The sequence below is a fragment of the Lepidothrix coronata genome, unplaced genomic scaffold, assembly GCF_001604755.1.
Source record: "Lepidothrix coronata isolate B3197 unplaced genomic scaffold, Lepidothrix_coronata-1.0 Scaffold27, whole genome shotgun sequence".
Taxonomy (NCBI): domain Eukaryota; kingdom Metazoa; phylum Chordata; class Aves; order Passeriformes; family Pipridae; genus Lepidothrix; species Lepidothrix coronata.
The window spans coordinates 408,045-429,327 of NW_016690207.1; the positions used below are offsets into that span (position 1 = coordinate 408,045).

The 21,283-nt window shown below is 58.8% G+C and overlaps 5 protein-coding genes across 5 annotated transcripts in view; 1 reads left to right on the forward strand and 4 right to left on the reverse strand.

The window, feature by feature from the left end:
- The window catches only part of KMT2A (lysine methyltransferase 2A), a 41,185-nt gene extending 41,133 nt beyond the window's left edge, over positions 1–52 (reverse strand). The window contains exon 1 of the mRNA XM_017809560.1: positions 47–52. The gene's annotated coding sequence lies outside the window, so the exon portion shown is untranslated. The remainder of the gene's footprint in view (positions 1–46) is intronic.
- Positions 53–2,463: 2,411 nt separating this feature from the next.
- Positions 2,464–3,676, reverse strand: ATP5L (ATP synthase, H+ transporting, mitochondrial Fo complex subunit G). The gene is made up of 3 exons (XM_017809581.1): positions 3,538–3,676; positions 3,189–3,349; positions 2,464–2,644 (listed from the first exon to the last, which is right to left on the reverse strand). Exons 1-3 carry the CDS (start codon positions 3,599–3,601, stop codon positions 2,546–2,548), a joined length of 324 nt encoding a protein of 107 aa, XP_017665070.1. The 5' UTR covers positions 3,602–3,676; the 3' UTR covers positions 2,464–2,545.
- Positions 3,677–3,811: 135 nt separating this feature from the next.
- UBE4A (ubiquitination factor E4A) lies at positions 3,812–13,596 on the reverse strand. Its single transcript, XM_017809566.1, has 19 exons — positions 13,320–13,596; positions 13,022–13,198; positions 12,758–12,870; positions 12,060–12,212; positions 11,773–11,932; positions 11,427–11,629; positions 11,019–11,210; positions 10,348–10,681; positions 9,958–10,084; positions 8,815–9,122; positions 8,132–8,264; positions 6,938–7,125; positions 6,751–6,851; positions 6,519–6,632; positions 5,648–5,822; positions 5,349–5,529; positions 5,000–5,147; positions 4,626–4,783; positions 3,812–4,485 (listed from the first exon to the last, which is right to left on the reverse strand). The coding sequence occupies exons 1-19, from the start codon at positions 13,441–13,443 to the stop codon at positions 4,347–4,349; spliced, it is 3,228 nt and encodes a 1,075-aa protein (XP_017665055.1). The 5' UTR covers positions 13,444–13,596; the 3' UTR covers positions 3,812–4,346.
- A 925-nt stretch (positions 13,597–14,521) lies between these two features.
- LOC108494655 (G protein-activated inward rectifier potassium channel 4-like) lies at positions 14,522–18,252 on the reverse strand. Its single transcript, XM_017809433.1, has 5 exons — positions 18,219–18,252; positions 17,266–17,453; positions 16,396–16,617; positions 15,089–16,286; positions 14,522–14,865 (listed from the first exon to the last, which is right to left on the reverse strand). The coding sequence occupies exons 1-5, from the start codon at positions 18,250–18,252 to the stop codon at positions 14,522–14,524; spliced, it is 1,986 nt and encodes a 661-aa protein (XP_017664922.1).
- Positions 18,237–19,772, forward strand: CLDN25 (claudin 25). The gene has a single exon (XM_017809579.1). It carries the CDS (start codon positions 18,780–18,782, stop codon positions 19,452–19,454), a length of 675 nt encoding a protein of 224 aa, XP_017665068.1. The 5' UTR covers positions 18,237–18,779; the 3' UTR covers positions 19,455–19,772.
- The last annotated feature ends 1,511 nt before the right edge of the window (positions 19,773–21,283 follow it).

Consider the following 21,283-nt stretch of genomic DNA (forward strand, 5'->3'; position numbering starts at 1 on the left):
CCCGCCCCCCCCCCCGCCCCCGCCCCCGCCCCGCCGACCCTCTCACCTCTCCGCTGCCCGCCTCGGCCCCGCAGGCCGCGCGGAACCGCCGCAGGTTGATGCCGATGGCGGCCGAGACCTGGAGCGCCGCGTCGAAGCCAGGACCGGCCGCGGCCGCGGGGCCCGGCGCTGCCCCGCCTCCGCCGCTTCCCGCCGCCCCGCCGGAGCACGGGCCGCCGCGCTCACCCTCGCCCGCCGCCGCCGGCGCCGCCGCGGGCTCGGCGGGCCGCAGGCTGTGCACGGCCGGCACCCGCAGGCGGGACCCCCCCGGGCCGCGGCGGCCCCAGCCGCCGCTGCCGGGCCGGGCGGGGAAGCGCCACCGACCGCTGTGCGCCATCTTTACTGAGAGGCGACGAGCCAGAGAGCGGGGCCGGGCCGCGCCCCGCGCCCTGCATATCGCCTCGCCGGCCCGCGGAGGCGCTGCATAACGGCGGGCGCAATGCAGATTGCGGGGCTCCGCCATCAAGCCGCCCGAGCACCTGAATAAGCCATGCTCGACCGGTGCGATCTAGGCATAACGCTGGGCGATATACAGGGCCCCGGGCTAGAGCCACAGCGCGGCCCCCCGTCCTGGATAGCGCAGCCTCCGGCCGCCGCGACCCCTCATAGCTCGCAGGGACATGCAGGCGCGGGGCTCCTCGTGGGCGAACCCCGGAACCTGCCTGCCGTATAACCACGCCGCAAGAAGCCGGCATAACCCCCTCGGCGATGCCGAGTGGGAGCGGGAGCCGCCGGCGCCCGGGACAGCGTATACGACATAGGCGGCTCCGCCTGCCCCCTGCATAGCGCAGGGCCGTATGCGGGGCGCGGGGCGGCGCGGGGCGCGTCCCCGGGCCGGCATGGCATCACCCGCAGGCCCCGCGCCGCCGGGACCACCGGAGCCCGCCCGGGACATCGCGGCGGCCTGAGCCCGGGAGGAGCCGCTCCCTGCGGGAGCACCGCGGCTCCGAACTGTGGGACCGCGGGCGGGAGGCTCCGCCCCACCCTCCCGGCCCCGGCCATGCCCTACCTGCGGCCCCGCGCCCGGCCGGTGCCGCATCCCGCCGGGTGCCACCCCCGGGAAGGAGGTGACGGCGATGGCACCGGGCTGGCAGCCCTTCCTGTACAGCAATGCGCGAACAGGGGTAACATCCAGCAACTGCCCGCTGTATTCCCTGAAAACAGCGCTGCAAACGCACGGATCGGGTGTAAAACCCTCTGTAATACCCATTTTCCTTGGAAGTCCGTCAGACGAGGGCAGGGAGGGACCGAGGACGGGAGGGAGGCTGTTTGTCCCTGGCAGAGGCAGGACACCCAGCAGGTATAAAGACCCCTCCAGGGCTGTTGCTGTCGGGCCGTGCCAGGCAGTTGTGGTGCCCTGGCCAGGCTGGTGGGAGAAGGGAGCGCAGAACCCAGGCTGGGCAGGGGGCTGGAAGCACAGGTCCTGTTGCTGCCGCTGTTACAGGCTCCCTTGTGGAAGCCTGGGGAGTTCATTGAGCCTCAGTTTTCCTATCTACGGCACGGAGATGACCTATAACTGGTTATGACTCAGAGCTGGGACAGTAATCCCCCAAAAAAACAAAACCAAAGCTAAAGCTTTCCATTCATTGATTCTACACCAACCTCCTGGTCACCTAAAGAATGTCAGATCACCTGCACTCCCTCTCAGCAGGGCACAAGGCTTCTTCCTGCTGGAATGAAGTGCTGAGAAGGTCAGTTCTGCTGTAGGGAGAGCAGTAAATGACATGCTCCTGGCACAGTCACCCTAGAGACATCAGGGTCACTGGTGTGCACAACAAAAGGCCTAGAGGAGCCAAGGAGCAGCTGAGATGATAGCATCAACAAGGAGCAATACTGACTAGAAACCATCTCCCAAGACAATAAAATCAGTGAGGTCCCATCCAAACCATCTGCTGGCTTCAGAGAGCTACAAATTACTTTCTGAAATGTGTTATAGTGCAGGTGACTCACCAGGCTTTGTACAGACCTCTACAAGAGCTGGCTGACAATGAGCAAGGTAGTGAAACCCTGGGCAGCTCAACCTCCGGCTGGTGGGGAGCTGAGGTGACACATGCAGCAAAGCTCTGCTTACCTTCACAGGCTTCCACTCCACCAGTCAGATCCCAGACCAGCAGAGCCCCCTGTAACCATGCTACACTCCCTCTGGAATAAGCCATGGAGATTGCTTTTGATAGCTAAAAAGCACAGGCATTTCTCCTTGGTTCCCACTAGCTGATGGGGAGTACATTCAGGAAAAAATGGAACATTTTCTTTTGCACTCTCCATTTGAATTTGGGGTCTCAGGCCTCCCCCAGCGTCACGGCCGGGGCACAGTGGGTGCCCCAGAGTGAGCAGAGCTGTGGTGACCAACAGTGGTGTCACTAAGGCAGCTCTGGTGCCCTTGGGACTGGCCCTCAGGGTGCCAGACATGGACCATGACCGCTCAACATGGGCTTCTGGCTTTATTGTGGCAGACCCCGTGACAGACCCGGCGCCGCAACGCTGATGGCACTGGCCAGGTGGGTGTTCACACATCGTACCCGATGATGCCGCGCTTGCCGATGATCTCCCCGATGTAAAACCACATCAGCACCTCTGTGGCCACTAGGCCGTTCCTCAGCGCTTCCTGAAAGCAAACAGGCACTGGTCAGATCCCAGACTCCCACAACAGCTCCTCCCTTGCTCCCACAGCCACATCCATGCCCTCCAGCAGGGCTGGGACTTCAGGAGTTCTCAAGACAAAAACCCAGGAATGGAGCAGAATGTTTGCTGTGTTCAGCCACCCCTCAACACACCAGGCCACAGAGATCTTCTACAACACCCAGCACAGCGTCAGCTGTCGTTTGTGGGTTTTCACAGCCCTTTCAAGAATCAGAGCCCATACACATGGGAAGCACATTAATTTCAAAGCCAACCAATGACACGGCTGATCCAGCTGCCTACGGATACTCCCTTCTCTGGGAGAGACAACTGGGGGCCCGAGGAGGGCAAGCACAGCCTGGTTCGGGCAGGGAAGAGTTAAGGCAAAGCCGACAAAATAAAACACTTTAAACTCTCGGCCCCTGAATTCCTTCAGCTTCAGGTGTCATTGACAACGGCCGCACTGCTTCCTAGGCGGATACCAGGGCGGCTAGGAGGCTCTGGCTGGGGCTCCTCGGCCCCGGCGGTACCTTGACGGTGAGCTGGGCCAGGCGGCCGCTCTGGAAGGCCCGGACAAGCCCCTTCATGCCGTCGATGGCGCGGGGGATCTCGGCGGGGGTCGGCGGGACCAGCTCCACCTTGGCATAGCGCCAGAACGTGGCCAGGCGCGGCTTCGAGTAGGTCACGGCGGCTGCGGGAGGGGACACGGAGGGGACACAAGAGAGGACATGGGAGAGAGGGAACGGTGTTTTCCCAACGGCGGGAGCTCGCGGGGCCTCCCCAGGCCCGGCCACCGCCTCCCGCAGCCACGTTCCCCAACCGCGCTCCCCGCCGCCCCCGGCCCGTTCCCCGCTCCCGTCCCCATTCCCGGTCCCTCACCGCCGAGCAGCTCCGGCCCGCGCTGCACGAGTCGCTGCACGAGCCCCTGCGCGGCCTTGGCCATCGCTGCGCGCTCAATGTCACCGCCGGTCACCGCGCCCGGCGAGCGCCGCGGGCAGCCCGCGCCAAGGACCCCGCACCACGTGAGCGGGGCGGGCCGGGGCGGGGCGGCGCCGGGGCCGCGGGTTCGAGACCCGCCCGGGGCCGGCACCGCCCCACTCGCGACCCAGTCCCTGTCTACAGCTCCCGGCGCTGCCAGACCTCAACCACTAGCTTTAAGATCATCTCTATGTTTTATTTCCAACGCCTGCCGTTCCCAATGATCACTTGGGAAGTACACCCTTCTACACCCCTGGCCTTTACAAGGTGGTGAACCGTCCCCTTCCAGTCCCTCCCCATGTCCTACCCTGGGGGCAGCTGGAGGCATCACTTTCAGGTAGTGAACGGATGGTTACAGTTTAAACACAGAAAAGAACAGAGGGAGGCGTTTGGTGTCACTGGAAAAGAACGAGGCCAACACAAAGAACAGGTAATAGAAGGCTGGGGCACCAGGCCACGAAGAAGAGGCTGTGGTCTTGCCCCGAGGCAGAGGCTCAAAGCTGTAGTGCAGTGGAAAGTCTCAGTATTAAACAGTGAGTCTTAAAAGGAAAAGAGAGAACAGGGATTGGAAGGGAAGGTCCAAGGAGAGACTCCATAGGTGGTGGCAATGCACTAAATGTGGTCGTCGTCAGGGTGGCAGCTCCAGCCATTTCCCCTGCATGGCATTCATCTTGCCTGTGAAGGGAGGGCTGGGAACAAGATCAAGGTTTTCAGTTCAGCGTGTCTTCCAGCTCCTCCTTCTGCTTTTTCCTCTCTGCAAGCCACTGCTGGATCTTCTCTTTTAGCTCTGTATTTGGTCTGATCTGGTCCATAGTGAGTGGGCTCCGATTGAAAGGATCCGTCTGATCGCTGAAAGACAAAGCATTGACGAGATTATTTGGACACTCCTGGCATTAAAGATAAAAAAAGAGGGAGACAGGCCAGGAAAAGTCACTGGATAAGTGAAATAGATCCCCACAAGTATCAAGCAGGAGGGCTGTGCCGCGCACCTGAGGAGGTGTCGGGCTATAGTCGAGCGGTCCACGGTGACGCGGGAGGAAGGCAGGATCACGGGGTCTGACATCAGCGTGCTCATGATGGGATCCAGGAATTCATCGCAGGCGTCTGCATACGTCTCCTCTTCCTGCTGCTGCCTGTCTGCAAGAGACTGGGGAGCACAGGGGCTTTGAGGGACTCGGTCTCCCCATTCTTTAAAAACCAGGGAGGACTCACAAGTCTGTGTGGGCAGCATGCCCTCCCTGCTGCCCCACCTGAACAAAGCCCCACTCCCAGAAATCCAGCTCCACAGCAATACACAGAGGGAAAAGGACACAGGGAACCAGCTCCATCTTTTTTTGTACATTAAATTCCCTCCAGTGCTCACCTTGATCCTCTCAGCCAGGTTACTGAAAGACACTATCATGTTGCCAGGCTTGTTGATTTTCTTCAGAACCCGCACGGTCTGGGCAAAGAGTGTCGGTGAGTAGGAGCGGCCGTCCTTGGGGACTGTGGCACAGAAGTTTTCTTCATCCCTGCACCACAGGTTACAAGACAGCAAAGGTTTAAGAATCTATATTTACAGGGCTGAAAAACAGCAGTCCCTACAGCAGCTGCTTTCCCACAGCAAAAAACTCAAAGCTAGAGGAAAGCTAGAGTGTAACTAAGCATTTCTCCCATAATCCCCCCAGGATGGCTACTGCCACCCCACAGGCCTGCACCCTGTCATCACCTACCCAAGGTTTAGGTAGATTGTGCAGATGTCAGACACGAGCTGCTGTGGCTTGAAGTCGAACTCACTGAAATCCTTCACTTTCAAAGCTCCCATTTTAGGCCCAACCAGGTGTTGCAGAAAGTAGTTGAGCATGGAGATGATGCGCTCAGCAAGGAAAGGATGCACGAACAGGGACTTGATTTCTGGAAAGGAAAACAACAGTTCCTTCACAGCAATCCCATCCCGCTCTGATCACTGTGAAACCAAGTTCCTGTCCACCCTTTCCTGGTCCTGGCAGGCAGGAGGGGCCACTCTTCCTACCTGAGGTCAGGAAGGCCAGAGTGCCGATGGTTTCGTTGGACATGATGTTGTGGAAGCGTGCCAGCTGCCCAAACATCTGCAGGCTGGACTCCTTCTCCCGGCGAGCCTCCGGGGACAGGCTGTCCCACTCACCCCGGTCCTTCTCAATCTGCTGCACTTTGATCTTGCTGAGGTACTGCAAAACAGAACACCCAGGGGGCTTGGTTGGATGGCAAAGCCAAGGAGGCCCATAAACACTCCAAATCAGACAGGCAACATCCACATGACCCAGCTTAACTGCTGGCCTCAGGGCAATCAGTTCTCGGGCAGGTAAAAGCTCCCCAAAAAAGTCCTTTCTAGCAGCAACAGCAGCTCTGAAAGGAGTGAGAGACAGCCATCGCACACCAGGGACATGAGGTCACCTGGCACTTGCCTTGTAATCCCAAAGGAGAACTGCTTGGAGACAAAAGGCCTTTGTTAGGATAAAACACCTGTGGAAAAGCCAAGGGGATTTGAGAATCAAAACCCACAGTGATCGTTTAAAGCCCGAGTTCATCCAGATTAGCAACAGGCAGATTTTCCAGTGTGCTTCCTGATGGATCTGAAAAAGCCCTTTTGCTCCTCTTGGTTCTGAGCTGCCTCTTGAGCCCAAAGGAGGAAAGGGTGACCCACAGGCAGGGCCCCAGACCCCCTTTCCTCCTGCCTTCCCCCCTTCTCCCAGGGCACTGGCCACACCAGCCTGGAATTGCTTCCTGCAAATGTCTACCACACAGATTCACCAGGCAGGGCCAGGCGAGCTGACCCTGTTCTGGAGGTCAAAACTACACCCAGCCGTCTCTGGGGAGTGAGAACTTGTTTATGTGATGCTGGTGGCACAGGAGCTCAGCCCTACCTGTATGGCTTCATCCAATAGGAAAATGGCATCATTCATGAGCAGGTTAAGGAAGCGCAAGAAGAGAGGGGGGTTCATTGCCTCCAGGTTCTCTGAGGCATAATCAGCCAAAGCCTGCAAGGAGCGAGCAAACAGTGAATTTTGTGTGTCCCAGTGGCAGGACATGGACCCACGTGGTCCATACAGTGCTGCACACACAGATAGACACACACACGTGCACCTCTTGCCTCACCTTTATGCTCTCCCGGTAGGAGTCGGTGCCCCACATGTACCTCAGGATGGGGTACATGGGACGGCGATAGTTAAACTTCTGTTCGAACTGGTGTGGGTCACCTGGGCACAAGCCAAAGAGCATTACAAGTGGACATTCCCCCACAGGTGTCCCACAGGGAACACAACTCTTCCCCTTCTGTGCTTACCTGTGAACTCGATGTCCACGAAGACCTTGATGAGCGCCTCGGCCAGGTGGGCAGCATGCTGGTAGGAGCAGAACACCCGCTTGCGATGGAACACGCTTGAGACCAGTGGGTTCTGGGCCTGATCCAGGTGAGGCATCACAGCTTCCAACACCTCTGCCAGCTTGGCTCGCAGGTGAGGATTTTTCATCCTGAAATAGGAAAAAGAAAGTGAATCCAGGATGGCATGAGGGCTAGGGTGTGGAACTGAGCTGTTCAGGAATCATTCCAGGAGCTGTGCCCATCCATGCTCGAGTGCCTGCTTGCTGCAGACCATCTGTAAAGCCAGCTCTGGGTCAGCAGCTCACTCACATGCACTCAACGGCACAGTAAAATCTCAGGCAGAGGCCAGAGAGTGTGGGAACAGCCAAGCTGCTGCTCCCACCCTCCCACAGCAGCTTTCCCGCTCACAGCCCATGGCTGCTCATCAGCTGGAGCTCCTGGGCAAACCTCACTGACCATCCCAGCTGCTTTCCTACTGCCTAGGGTCCTGCCCTCTATTTATCCTGCCAGTCCAAGTGCTTTGCCTGCTGTCCAGCACCAAACACTGAGGCCACAGTGTAACTCTGCTGCACCTGTGGGGCAGAAGCCAAACCACCTGCCCCAGGTGACACCGTAGGGCACTGCCAGGAAGAACTACAGCCTCCATCTCCCAGGGACACCAGAACAGCGAGAACTGCCTACCCAAGGGAAATCTCCAGCTGCTCCTGCTGCTGCCAGGAGCTGTGTTTACACATGTGAGTGTAAACAAATGAATAGCAGAAATGCAGAGTGTAGGGTGATATCTCGTCAGGAAGATCGACAGAACTACTCAGTTCTGTTCAGTGGACATCATAGAGACACTCCCAACAGATCAATCCCAGGAACTTCCTTTAGCAAGTACAAAATGGCTGTAGCTGATGAGGCTCCTGCATCATACTACCAAACACATATTTAAGCCCCAAATCCCATGTGTACCTTGCACGAAAGCCCATGGCCTCCAGGCAGGGCTTTGTCCCCTTTGTGCCTCCTGTGGGCAGAATTCAGCATTTCCAAAGGGATCGACCTGCTCGTGGCTGCACAAACCAAGCCTCAAAACAGCTCTGCAATTTCCACTTGCTTGTTCCCCCTGGGTGTTCTGCAATGAACACCCAGAGCTGCAGCTAGGGCTGTACCTACCTTTCCACATCACCCATGAAAACAGTAACAAAGTGAAGGATGTGCTCCAGGGAATCAGCTGAAGTCTCCAAGATGTCATCAGCAAAACGCCGCAGGAAAATGAAGAAGTCACCCAAATTATCAGCAAAGAACTCTGCAAAGAGAGATTGTAGGTGAGCCCTCCCCAGGCAGTTCTGCCCTTTTCCAGCCTCCCCTCTACTTTCCCCTCACCACTCTAATAATGATTAAGTTTCAGTAACTAATGAGCTGTATCAGAATCTCCCACAAAGGACGCCCAGCCTGACAACATCTGTAACACCTGGGATTCACTTCAGCTCTCCCAGAAGTCAAGTTCCTTACAGGGTCAACCTGGCAGCTGTCTGCTGATCACACACTGTTACATAGCAACCCCCAATGGAACAATCCCAAAGCAGACCCTGAAAGGATGATTTTGCAGGGAGAGAACAGTAAATCAGTGTGGTATGTGGTGAAAACTTCGCCACTTAGTGACGAGTAGGACCTCTAAAAGGTCAGCAGCCTCACTATCCTAAGTATGGCCCTCAAACAGCCCCCAATTTTATAAGAGTGAGCCTCTTCAAAGGTTGTAGCACTGTGTCCTGCCCTTGACAGAGAAGTGCTTCCTCAGGCAGCTCTTCCAGTGCTCATGGACAGCAGTGGTGGCACCAATCCCCAGCAGGACACACCTGGCACGTAGGCCAGCGCGCTGTGCTCCACCTCGGGCAGCGGGAAGCTCAGCTCCAGCGGCTCTGTCCCGTGGTTCCCCATGGCCAGCTGCACCAGCAGCACTGCCATGGACACCTGCAGGTTCAGGCAGTTCTGCAGCATCTGTGGCTCCGTCATGGCCGTCTTGGTGGAGAGATAGATGGTCATGAGGCGCTCGAACTGCTCCCTGAGGCTGTCAGCAGCAGGGCTGGAGCTCTGCTGAGCTTCTCGCCATGCCACTTGAAGGCGGTGAAGACTTTGGTTTATCTTTACCATCTGATCGTGCAACCTGCACAGGAAAAAAAGGCAAGAAGGACCTGAGAAGACAGACAGACATCCTGCCTCAGCAATGCATAAGCTGGTGAGAGACTGTTCCATGCCAGCAAATTCAGATAATTTCCTGCAGGTACTCTGGCGGGGGCTCTGGCAGTGCCTTGGAGAAAGGCTTGTCAGAGCCTGGGAGGATATGAGACCCTGTGAGGGACTGTGGCGCCTGCAGAGTGGCCTGGGGAGCTGGCAGAGCTCTCTGCAGCGCGGAGCTCCCTTGGGTCACAGTCAGGGATCCAGCACGCCCCAGCCCACATGTTCAGTTTCCCAGCAACGAGCCACTTGCATAATAACTTTTTTGTCAATTTCTATATTTAGAGAATAAACCAGAAGGGGACTCTGCTTGGATCAGCCATGACCTCACAGTATCCAGGCAACGATTTGCAGAGAGAAGCTGGGCAAAATAGCGAGTTCTGGTGTCCAGAAAATCCTTTCCTGGAAGCAGACAGCCACCTCCCATTCCTGCTTTGTGCACAGCCCAGTTACTGGGACAGTTTGGGTCACCCCCAGTGGGCAGGTGCCCTGCCATCAGGCTGCTCTCCAGTAGAGAAGGGAGGTGCCAGAGGCCCTTCCCTGAGAAGGAGAATGGAGCAACTCACAGACACTCAGCACTTGGCTGTTGGTGCCTATAAATAACATGGAGTCTGTAAGACTGTGAGCAAAGGGTCTTTTAGTAGTCAGTTAGGCTGAGGTTCAAACAGCAGCTCAATTGGCCACTCTGTATTATAAGTATTTACTAAAATTTCCATGGCCAAATACAGGTGGAAAACAGCCCTGGGGGAACTGAGAGCAGGTACCTGTGAAACCCCAAGTGCAGGGTGTACTGTGTGAGCACCAGGTTTTCTGTCACCAGGTTGTAACTGTTTGCAAACTCCGGCTCTTGCTCACTCAGAGCAGGGATCAAACATGTTTCTTTCTCCAAACCTGGAAGAAAAAGCAGCTCTGTGTCAGGCCCTACCCAGCAGTGCTGATAAGAGAAGAGCTCGAGACGGCCTCTGCTGAGGACACAAAAGGGCTCACAGTGATGCTGGCAGTGCTTATTTGTATTCAGCTCTCTCCTTACTCCTCTCTAATCACAGCTGTAACTCTCCCTATACTGGCACCCATTAAGAGGGCACTACTGAGAGAGGTGAGGACCTGAGGAGATCCCCTTTCCCGTTCCCCTGCTCCCCAAGGTTTGGCTGTACCTTTCATGTGTACGTTCTTACTCCTCCTCTCCTCTTCATTCAGCTCCTTCAGGGCACAGTAGGTAGGGTTGAAGGTTAGCAGCCTCGGAGATTTGGGTTTGCAGAAGGGCTGACACAGCTTCAGGAGGGCAGCCCCCAGGTTGAGGAAGAAGGCATCTGAGGCATACATCTGGAAGAAGATCTCTGGCATCTGGTTAGCCCAAATTTTGGTGCGGCCTGCATTTGCGTGGAGGCAGTTTCCCAGCCAGGAGAGAATCCTGTGCTTTGTCTCTGGAGACAACTGCAACAGGTTCTTCAGCATCTGGTAGATCTTCTCATGGAACTGGGCCATGAACTGTTACAGGGAACAGAATACAGTTGAGGGAGTCTAGCACCTTGAGTTACGGCACCGGTGTCTGTTCCGCAAATGCCACCCAACCCTTTTCCCAAAACTCAGGCCAAGGACTTTGATAGAATACAAAGACGTCTGTTACAAACACCTGAGGCAGCTGGCAAAGCCATTCCCATGTTCCAGCTGGAGACTCCAAAGCAGTTTTGGGACTTGCCTAGTAACAAGTCAGGTTGTTACAGAGCCAGTGGTGGAATTCAAGCCCTGATACCATGTCTTGAACCCTCAGGCAACCAGAGGCCACTAAACATTGCGGGAAGCAGTACTGCCCTGCTTCACTCACCTGATGGATGTTGGATTCCTGCACTTTGATCTCCTGTGGGCTGGATCGGGATGGATTCAGAAAGTAGCCGTGGTTTTCCACCACGCCAGGAGTCTTCAACAAGCAGGAGATGTTTAAAATGGCACCAAGCAAAGTCTTCTGGTACATCTGCCCATTGCTGGGATCCTTGGGCTGGATGTAGCCTGCAAAAACCTGGGGAACACATCGGGACATGCTGACAGTTGTACAAAATCCCAGTAAAAAAACCCTACAAACTGATGGGTTTGGGACAGGCTATGAGAAAGGAGCAGAGGGGTAGGAATACACACACCAGGTGTTGTACCACTGGTTTGGCCTCTGCAGGTCCTGGATAACTCAGGAGCTAAATGAGCTCCCCAGAGGGGCTCCTGCCCAGAGCGAGGCACCCACCTTGGCTATGTCCTTCTGCTTCGTGAAGTAGAGGAGTACATCGAGGTATGTGTACAGCAGGATCTGGCAGAGGTCCAGGTCTTTGATTCTCCCCAACAGGATGTCAAACACAGGAACCATGACCTCCCCGAACGTCCGCACCTCCTCGTCCATCGTTAAGGCCTCTATGACCTCCTCAAGGAACTCTGTCATGTCTTCAAACTCTGGCAGGGTGTGACACAAGGCTGTTACTCACAATGCTACAACAGCCAGACTGACCCAAACACAGCCCTCCCTTTTGGCAACTCCAAATGGCCCTGGACAGCCTCGCAGCACTGAGCCAGCAGCACAGCTCGGCCACACTTACGTGCCCCCCTCAGTGCCTCCAGCATCAGGTCCACCAGCTGCTCGTACACATTCTGGTTGACATAGATCTCCGGGGTGAGGAGCACAGTGCGGGTGTTGGACACCGTCAGGTTGCGGCAGCGCACAGCGAAGGGCAGCAGGTTCTCTGGAACCTTGGTGATCTGTGCAGGGAGGACGGGGCAGTGCTGGGGCCCGGGTTGTTACCCCCTCAGCTGGGTCACCCCGGAGCGCAGGGCCGGGTGACAGAGCTGCCCTCCCCCTCGGCAGGGTCCCTCCTGCCCTGCCCACCTCCTCCCGTGCCCTGCGGAAGCAGGCGTAGAGGTAGCGCAGGATGTGCCGCTCCCCGGCGTCGCGGTCAGCAGAGAGGTTCTGGGTGCTGGCACAGGTCATGTGGATCAGGTGGCTCCCGGGCTCCGGCAGCAGCAGGCGGGTGAACAGGGCCTGGAAACCAGAGCAGAGACGGGTACAGTGACACAGCCCCAGCTACTCCCCCCCCCCGAAAAAGGGAGCCCCACCCCACACAGGCTGATTGATTCCTGCTGGGAAGGGTTCTCTCTAGCCCTTGTTAAGTAGCAGAGTGCAGGGCTGAGAACCCTGTGCAAATCCTCCAGTCCCATATGGAGCAAGAGCAGCCTCACCAGGAGTCATTTCCATTGAAAACCTCATCAGGAATGGCTGACATGGCCACAGACAAAGCCAAGCATGTGTGCGGACACTGATCACTGAGTTTTGTTTGGTTTTTGTTCCCCTCCCCACCCCCAGTGGATCTGCAGGGCAGCAAACCCCTGCAGCCTCTGGGAGGAAGGTCTGGATTCCCCAAATTCTCAGCTTCGTACCCCAAAAACCCCACAGACGTTTCCAGCAAAGCTGCGAGAGGCAGTTCCACGCCAGACTTTGGGAAGGGATTTGGGACGTGTCCCATGTGCACTGTGGGGAATCACACCCAACTCCTGTGGCCAGAGCTTGCAGAAGGCCGGGGGCCCCACCTGCTCCACATTGTCCATGTCCAGCCAGTCCTGGTCATCCAGGTCTGCAGCCATTTCCTCCAGGTAGACGCAGCGCGCTGGGATCCCATTCCCGCTCTTCATGCTGGGGTCGCCTGGAAAGGACAGAGGGACTCATTCCATCCACAGGGATGGGGACCCTGCAGGCAGGACCTGCCGCTGGCACAGCCCCAGCTGCGTCCCCTCCCCACTGTGCCCTCCCATGTCAGGGCTGAGCCAGCCCACCCGCGGGGTTCCCAGGCTCACTGTTGTCCAGGGTGATGAGGAAGATCCTCTGGATCATGTGGTTGATGTTGAGCTGCTCACAGAGCTCCCGCTGCGAGCGGAACGAGCGGCTGATCTCGGCCACCGAGTAGTCGCAGTCGTCCAGGCTCTCGGAGACGCTGTTGTCAGAGTCATCCTGGCTGATGGACGTCTCCTCGCCTGCACGGCACAGCCCTCAGCGCCCCGAGCGACAGCCCTGCCCCTGGGGCAGCCTCACCCCCTCCCCAAGGGACAGCCCCGCCTGGGGAAGCCCCTGCCCGGGGACAGCCTCGCCCCCCACCTGTCAGCTGCCGCAGCTGCTGCTGCTTCTGGATGGCGGCGAAGTGCTTGGCGGCCGCGACGGAGCCGAAGAGGGCGGCGAAGGGATTGCTGGAGATGCTGTTGTTGTTCTCCTGGTCAGTCATCTCCTCTCAGGGCCGCGCCATGCGGGGGGGCCGGGGCAGGGCTGCAGGGAGAGCCGCCGGCAGGGCTTGGGCGCGCTCCCCCAGTCGTGGCGGGCCCGTCCCGCTCGGTGCGGGGGCTCTGGTTCCGGCCCGGCCCCGCTCCGGCCCCGCCGGTCCTGTCCCGGCCCCGTCCAAGTCCCACCTCGGCCGCCGCCGGAGAGCGCTGCGCGTCACCGCGTCGCACAGGAAGTGACGACACCACAGCGCCCCGGAAGTGACGCACAGAGAAATATATATGGTGCGCGGGCGGGGCGGCAGCGCCCCCTGGCGGAGCGGAGGGCGAACGACACCTGCGGGGACGGAATGAGAATGGGAACAGAAATGGGAATGGGGATGGACAGGGAATGGGAATAGACAGGAAATGGGGATGGGAATGGGACAGGGAATAGGACATGGACACAGGAACGGGACAGGGACAGGGAATGTGACAGGGAAACAGACAGGGATGCGGACATGGGCACGAATCCATCCCTGCTCAGCGAGACCCAAGTGTGTCACGTGCTGTGAAACCAAGTTCGTGTCTGTTGTTCGTCCACTGAGCTTCATTTGAATATTGATGACACGTAAAGAGCATGATTAATATGCAAAGTCTGCTGGTCTATATAATCAGTGCTTACTGACCTTGCACTTACAAACACCCTTTTGCAGCTGCATAAACACGGCAAAACTTGCCCCTTTTTATTTTTTAACCTTTTTTTTTTTTTTTTTTTTTTTTTTTGGTGGGGATTATGTTTGTGGGGGATTTGGTCTGAGGCCGCAGGGGAGGGTGTGTAAGGCCACTGATGTATTTGTTTATATATGTTTATATCACACCCCCTCCCCATCCAGCAGCCCCCCCCCGGACAAACACTGCCGACGGTTTGGGTGGTTTGTCACGAACAGCCTTTACTCGCCCGCCGGTCGCGTCCCGCCTTCCTCGGTACAAAAGAACAGCTTAACAAAAGTGCCGCCCTGTGCGCGGGGGCGAGGGCGGGGGGCTCGGCCCCGCGGGGAGGGTGGGCTATGGCACTGTCGGCGTGGGGCCCCCCCGGGCGGGGGCTCAGGCAGGGAACTCCTGCTCCGGAGGCTCGTCCCGGGTGCCCTCAGCCACGCTGCCGGGGCCGCTCATCCCCCCCAGCGCGTCCTCGCCGGGCCCCGGCAGCGCGCAGGGGTGCACGAGGTGGTCCCAGTAGAGGCTGAGTGTGGAGTGCTCCTGCTGCTCCAGCTCCTTCAGCTCGTGCAGCTCCTTGGCGCTGGCCACAGGCGTTTGCACCTCGAAGGTCATCTCGAAGCGGCTGTAGTCCACATGGAAGGCGCCTTTCTCCAGGGACATGCAGGGCTCGAAGCGGTATCCCCAGAGGATCTCGTCCTCCGTGTAGGAGGTGCGGGCTTGGCACGTCATTCCTGTGGGGAGACAGCAGCTGAGCTGGGCCAGGGCACTGCCACGAGGCCCCACTGCCCAACGAGGGGCTTCCAGCCCCGCATCACTCACTGCTCAGCAGAGCCAGCTTTGGCCCCAGGCATCTCTTGGGCAGGACGCCAGTCCTGAGCCCAGTTTTGCCTGGCATCCCCAGGAGCCCAAGGGAGCTGCCTGTCCCCACCCTGCCCCCTGCCCTGGAACACTTGCCTGTGGCTTCCACAATGCCCTCGAGGATGATGATGATTTCGAACTGCTCCCGGCGCAGCGACTCGGCCGACATGTCCCAGAAGGGGCTGTGGCGGTTGATAACATGGCAGATGATCTGGGGCTCCACCAGAAACAGACGGTCCTCCCCTGTGTCGTAGCCCAGGTTCAGCTCTGACTGCTCCAGGGGAATGAACTCCCCCTCGGCTGTCTGCCGGGACTTGATCAACTTTGCCCGGATCTTGGCATCCACCATGTGGCTTTCCCGCAAGTCCCCCACGCGGAACATCAGGCAGAGCTTCTCGTCACGGCGGGAGATAACACAGTTTTTGCTAAAGATGAGGGTCTGGGCGCGCTTCTTGGGCCGGGAGATCTTGACAAACATGCAGCCCACCATCATGGCGTCGATCATGGAGCCCACGATGGACTGAGCCATCAGCAGGATGACACCCTCGGTGCAGTTGGCTGTCACCATCCGGGTGCCATAGCCGATGGTCCGCTGGCTTTCCACTGAGAGGAGCAAGGCAGAGATGAAGCCGTCCACGTTCTCGATGCACGCCTGCCACTCGGGATCGCCCTGGTGCCCAACGTCACCCCGCACCCAGGCGTCGAAGAAGTAGATGAAGCCAAAGACCACCCAGGTGACGATGTAGCACATCATGAAGACAAAGAGGAACCAGCGGTACTTGAGGTCCACAATGGTGGTGAAGATGTCCGAGAGGAACCTCTTCTTGTCCTGGATGTTGCCCAAGTTCACCTGGCACTTGCCCACCTTTGTCACGTAGCGCTGCCGCTGCCGCTTGCCGCTCTGGACCATGGGGTTGTCCTCCTCCAGCAGCTTGCACCTCCGGCTCTGCAGCCCCTCTGGGGCGGGGACGGTGGAGCTGCGGGCGGAGGTCTTGCCGCGCGACGAGTTGGGGATGTTGGCCACGCTCAGCGCGTGCAGCGGGTACAAGCGGGCACCTGGGTCCTGCGGGGCGGGTGGCGGGCACCAGGACGGGCGGCCACGGAGGTGCTGGGCAGCCAGGCTCCCGCGGCTCAGCGGCAGGGACGCCTCACTGGGGACGAAGCCGCCACGGCGGGGTGCGGACGGGTAGTTTGGCATCGGGGCGCTTCTCTTGGCAGTGGCAGTGGCGGCGGCGGCGGCAGCTTGCTGCCCGCCGTCCTCCACCAGAGCCCCGGGAGCGGCCGGGACGTCGGGCTGGGGGGGGAAAGGAGCCCGTCGGTGAGAAATCGCCTCTGACGACAACCGCGAGCACCCAGCGGCACCCTGAGCCGAGGGTGCCCCAGAGCCCCGGCGCGAGCCATACCTTCTGGGGGAAGGTGCCGTACCAGCTGGTGTCGGTGGGCGGCCGGGGCAGGTAAGCCAGCATGTGCTTGGCCGTGGGGGTCTGCGCTGCAGGGATGGAGTTGCTGCGGCCACGGGGCTCCTCGGGGGCCCCCCAGCCGCCGGCGCCGCCGCTGTTGCGGGCGTAGGGGAGCACCATGGCGGCGCCGGGGCAGGGGCTCAGCCCCGGGCTGGGCGTGGGGTCCTGCCACGGGGGGACACAAAGTGGGGGGTTATTTTGGACACGGAGGGCAGTGCAGAGCTTTGGCCCCTCTTCACATCTCCAGGGGCTGGGGTCTGGGGGGAAAGCCCTTGCCCAGCAGTGCATGTGCCAGGCCCGGAGCTGTGCTGGGGCAGCTATGGGCTGGCTCCAGATGGCTAAGCCCATTAGGGGCCATAATTGCATTGCAAGGCCGGGGAAGGAGCCATCCTCCTCCGGTGGGAAGCTGCTCCAGCAGCCGACAAGCTCCGGGTAAGCACCGTGGCTCTGCTCCACACTCGTTCTGGGCCATGCCTGTGGCTCCCGGTTCTCTAAGAAGCTCTGAGCAGAAATGGGTGGCCTCTGGACAGGCTGTGATATACAGATCCCATTGCTGGGCTCCTTGGGACGGGCTGAGTCCAGCCGGTCCCTGTGGGGAGATGTGATGAGAGGTCACATGCCTGGAAAATCAACCTGGAGTGCAGCGACCCATGGGGACAGGGGTGGGGATGGGGTGGGAGTGTGGGTGCTCTGCCCCCTCCAAGCATTCCCTGCTTCTGCAGAGCGGCAGGACCAGCAGTGCAGTGACGGGGGACATCAGCCTCCGGGCCAACCCCCCAGCTCCCCAGACCCCTGGGCACAGAGGGCACCCACCTCATGTCCAGGCAGAGTGGCTGCCAGCCCCAGAGACGTCGTTCTCGGCTTGTGGCTCCTGCTGCGCCCCGGCCACTGCCGGGCATCTTCCCACCGGTCGTGGACGGGAATCCTCTGCCAGGCTGTGCCACTGTGGCCAGTGGGAGGGAAGAACGGAAGGACAGGGAGCTCGGTGGCGGCCACCAATCCTGCTCCAGCGGCAGAAGGTCACCCGTTAATCTGTCTCAATGACAGGCACAATTACCTTGAGACGATTTAATCAGAAGGAGCAGGCGCCCCAATGCCTGGGGGAAGGAGCAGGAGGGGTTTCCCAGCGGATTTCCCTGTTCTTGCCCTTAGGATGATGCTCACTGTCTGCTCTTTAGGGATGAGATGGTCAGCAAGTGCTGGAAAACATCCCCCCTCTCCTGCCTGGTCTGTGCTCCCACACTAAACGTGGTCTGTGCTCCCTCACCCTCTCCTTTTGGGAGGCCTCTGCGAAGGTCCCCCCTGACACTCACTGGGGTGGACCCCCAGGGCCAGCAGGACTCAGTAATTTCCAGTCTGGCTCCCAATACCAGATAAGAAAGACACGGATGAAGGAGAGATTAGTCGCTAATCTCCCGGGGAAGATGAATCTGCAAGCTGGACCCTGCGGAGGGGACGCACGTGGGGGTGGATGGGAGCTGAGCGCCAGCACAAAGGTGGGATTTTCCTGATGCTGTGGCCCATCCTTTTCATAGAATCCCAGAATGGTTTGGATTGAAAGGGCCTTAAAGATCATCCAGTTCCAACCCCCTCCCATGGGCAGGGACACCTTCCACTGGACCAGGCTGCTGTAGATGGGTTTTCCCCATTCTTCTGTTTGCAGCAGGGAGTCCCCTCCCAGACAACAGTTTCCTCACACACAACAGGCACCACAAGCCGTGTCCTGGGTGAGGTGCTGGACACAGGACAGGGTGATTAGTACCCACCTGCAACCTGCTTCTCTCCCTCGGACATCCCCATCCTCGACACAGCTCTCAAAGGCTCATTTGCATATTTATTTGATGACCAAATGAGAGTCGGGGCCTCCAACCAAGGCACCGACTCCAGAGAAGAGCCCGATGCCGGCTGTCCGCTGCCTGCATCCTGCCCCGGGTGCCCTCCCTGTCCCACCGCGGCCGGAGCTGCTGCTGCCGAGAGGCGCCTTCCCTGCCAAGGCTCTCGCTTCGGGGTGGCCGAGGCTCGGAGGATTTGCATGCCTTGGCTTAACCCTCCCGGGCACGGCGAGACCCTGCCCAGAGTCACGGCGGGGATGCACCCGGCTTTTCCTGCTGAGCCGGGCGCGCTTTTCTTTTAGCGTGGAAAAACCAACAACGGCTGAAAAACGACCGTGGCCACACCCCGGCGTTGGAGGAACAGGCTTGAATTCGCCCCCCCGGGCGGCAGACGCGGCCGGCGGCCGGGCGGACGCTGCTCCACAAACGTTAATGCCCGCGGCCGCCGCTCAGGGCGGCTAATCTGGGCCCAGAGGTTAGCGGGGCGGCGATATCATGGCCGGGGGCTGGTGGGCGAAGGCGCAGGCGGGGGGGATGCTGCTGGCCCTCCTCGGGTGGGTCAGCTCTTGCGTCACCACCTTTGTGCCGCTCTGGAAGAACCTCAACCTGGACCTGAACGAGCTGGAGGTCTGGAACATGGGGCTCTGGCAGGTCTGCATCACCCAGGAGGAAGGGGTGGTCGAGTGCCAAGCCCACGGCTCCTTCCTGGCGCTGCCCCCTGAGCTGCGCATCTCTCGCCTCCTGATGTGTGTCTCCAACGGGCTGGGGCTGCTGGGCTGCCTCCTCGCTGCCATGGGGCTGGACAGCTGGAGAGCCTGTGAGGACAAACCCGGGCAAAAGCAGCGTCTCCTGCTCGCTGGGGGAGCGGTGCTTGGCACCGCGGGGATTACCACCCTGGTGCCGGTCTCCTGGGTCGCCTACAACACCGTCCTCGACTTCTGGGATGAGACCGTCCCCGACATCGTGCCCCGGTGGGAGTTTGGGGAGGCCACCTTCCTGGGGTGGTTTGCCGGAGCGTTCCTCGCCGCTGGTGGGCTGCTCCTCGCCTGCAGCGCCCGCTCCACGAGCACCGCGACACCGCCGGCCCCTGCCTGCCACCAGCTCCCCACCACGCGGGGTCTGGGCAGGGGCCACCACCCACCCCCCAAAATCGCAGACCTGGTCATCTAGGGCCTCGCGGTGCCCTGCATGCCTCGTGGCTCTTCCCCTGGCAGGGAGGGCTCCTGCACATTTCACAGGATGATTTGCTAATTGCTACAGCAGCCCTGCCACTTCCTCTCCTTTCTCTGTGTGCCTGCTTCACTTTTTCTCTGTTAAGGAACAGCAAGTTTCCCCGCAGCACTCGCCAAGCGAGCGTGGGAAGGCAACAAGCAGCGGGCAGTACTTCGTACTGCTGGTGACACTGATGGGTGACACCGTGTTGGCAGCTCAGCACAGCAGCTCCTTCCCTGTGTGTCTGTGTCGCTCTGATGCATTTGCAATAAATTATCACGGCCATTGGCAGTGTGTGTCTGTGCTCTGAACATGCAGCTGCATCTTGCACGAGGGGGATGCAAGGGTCGTGAGGGGCAGCGCTGCCGCTGCAGCAATGTTTCAGTCTGTCCAGGAAAGACTGGGGAAAAAAGAGAGAAAAAAGTGGAAAACAAGGGGAAGAGGGAAAATTAGAGACAAGGCAGCACCAATTTTAGTCCTGCTGCAAAGGCAGGATGGCAGCGGCCGTGTGCCCTGCAGTAGCCTCATCTTCTCATGGCTAAGATGATAAAGCCGATAATTGCCACAGACCTTTGTGTCAAAAGTTCCTCGACTGCACCATTTACCTGCGCAGAAAAGGTAAGACCGGGGTTTTGCGGGTCTCCTGAACTGTTCCTTCCACATTTTCCTGATTCAGCTGTAAAAATAAAGGCTGCTTGCACACCTCTGCAACCAAGAGCACGGACCATCAGGCTGGATTAGTACCCAGAGTCCTGACAGGGGCCAGCCCGCTGCTACAGCACTGGTTGAAAACCGAGTTCACCGCTGGTTTAATCCCTGGAGGCTCAAAGCCGGGCGCGTGACCAATCTCAAGGAAGGCCCAGCCGACAGTGGCATTCCTGGGGGAAACAAAGTCCACTCCCCTCTAAGTTCGTTTTGAAACCTGCACTTTGCTCTGCTGAAGAGGAGAGGAAGGAACAGGTGGGCAGGGAGAGGGAACAGGGACGATCCCTGGGAGTTCTGATGCTTCAGGGCTGGGGGTAGAGCTGGTGATGCCATCAGTGAAGGGGGAGAGATGAGTGCTCTGTCTTTCTGAACAAAGATCAAAGGGAGGTAGAACCCAGGGGTTGGCCTTCCTGGCCATCACCTTCCAAGGAGCTGCATGCCCTGCCAGTTGCCCTGAGAGGGCTGACCAATTCTGGGAGCAGAGAGGCTGTTTTGGCTATAACTCCCTTGGAAAATGGGAGGACAGGACAGAGAGCAAAGGATTCCAGCCTGGACACACTCCCGTCCAGCCCAACCCAAATATCAGGAATTGACCTGGCACGACTCTGTACTCCTGACACTCTGTTGTTCTTTTTTCAAGCAGGCTTTGGGGCATTTCAGCTCCTGGCAGCAACACAAAGAACAAGGCAAAGCCACTCATTGCCTGACAGTCAGAACAAAAGGACTCTCCTGTTTCAGGAGTCTCTCCCCAAACCACATCCTACTGCCTGCAAGTGCACAAAAGCTGCCTGGCAATGCCAAGCACTGGCGGGGAAGAGAGAGCACAGCTCCCAGCAGGTCACAGCTTGGGGTCTATGTTCAAGAGCTCCGTGTTTTCATCCCTCACAGGCTGAGCACCCTGAGCAGTGAGTTGGAGGCCTCATTCCACTGTTCTGTCATGACAACAGAGGAAAAGTTGAAAAAGCAACACCCTGGTGCCACAGCATCCCAGTCCCTGAGGAGACACAGGTCACTGGTGGGACACCACCACCTCCACCACCACTGTGGATAATGGCAGTTCTACTTCATCATAAAGTCACTGG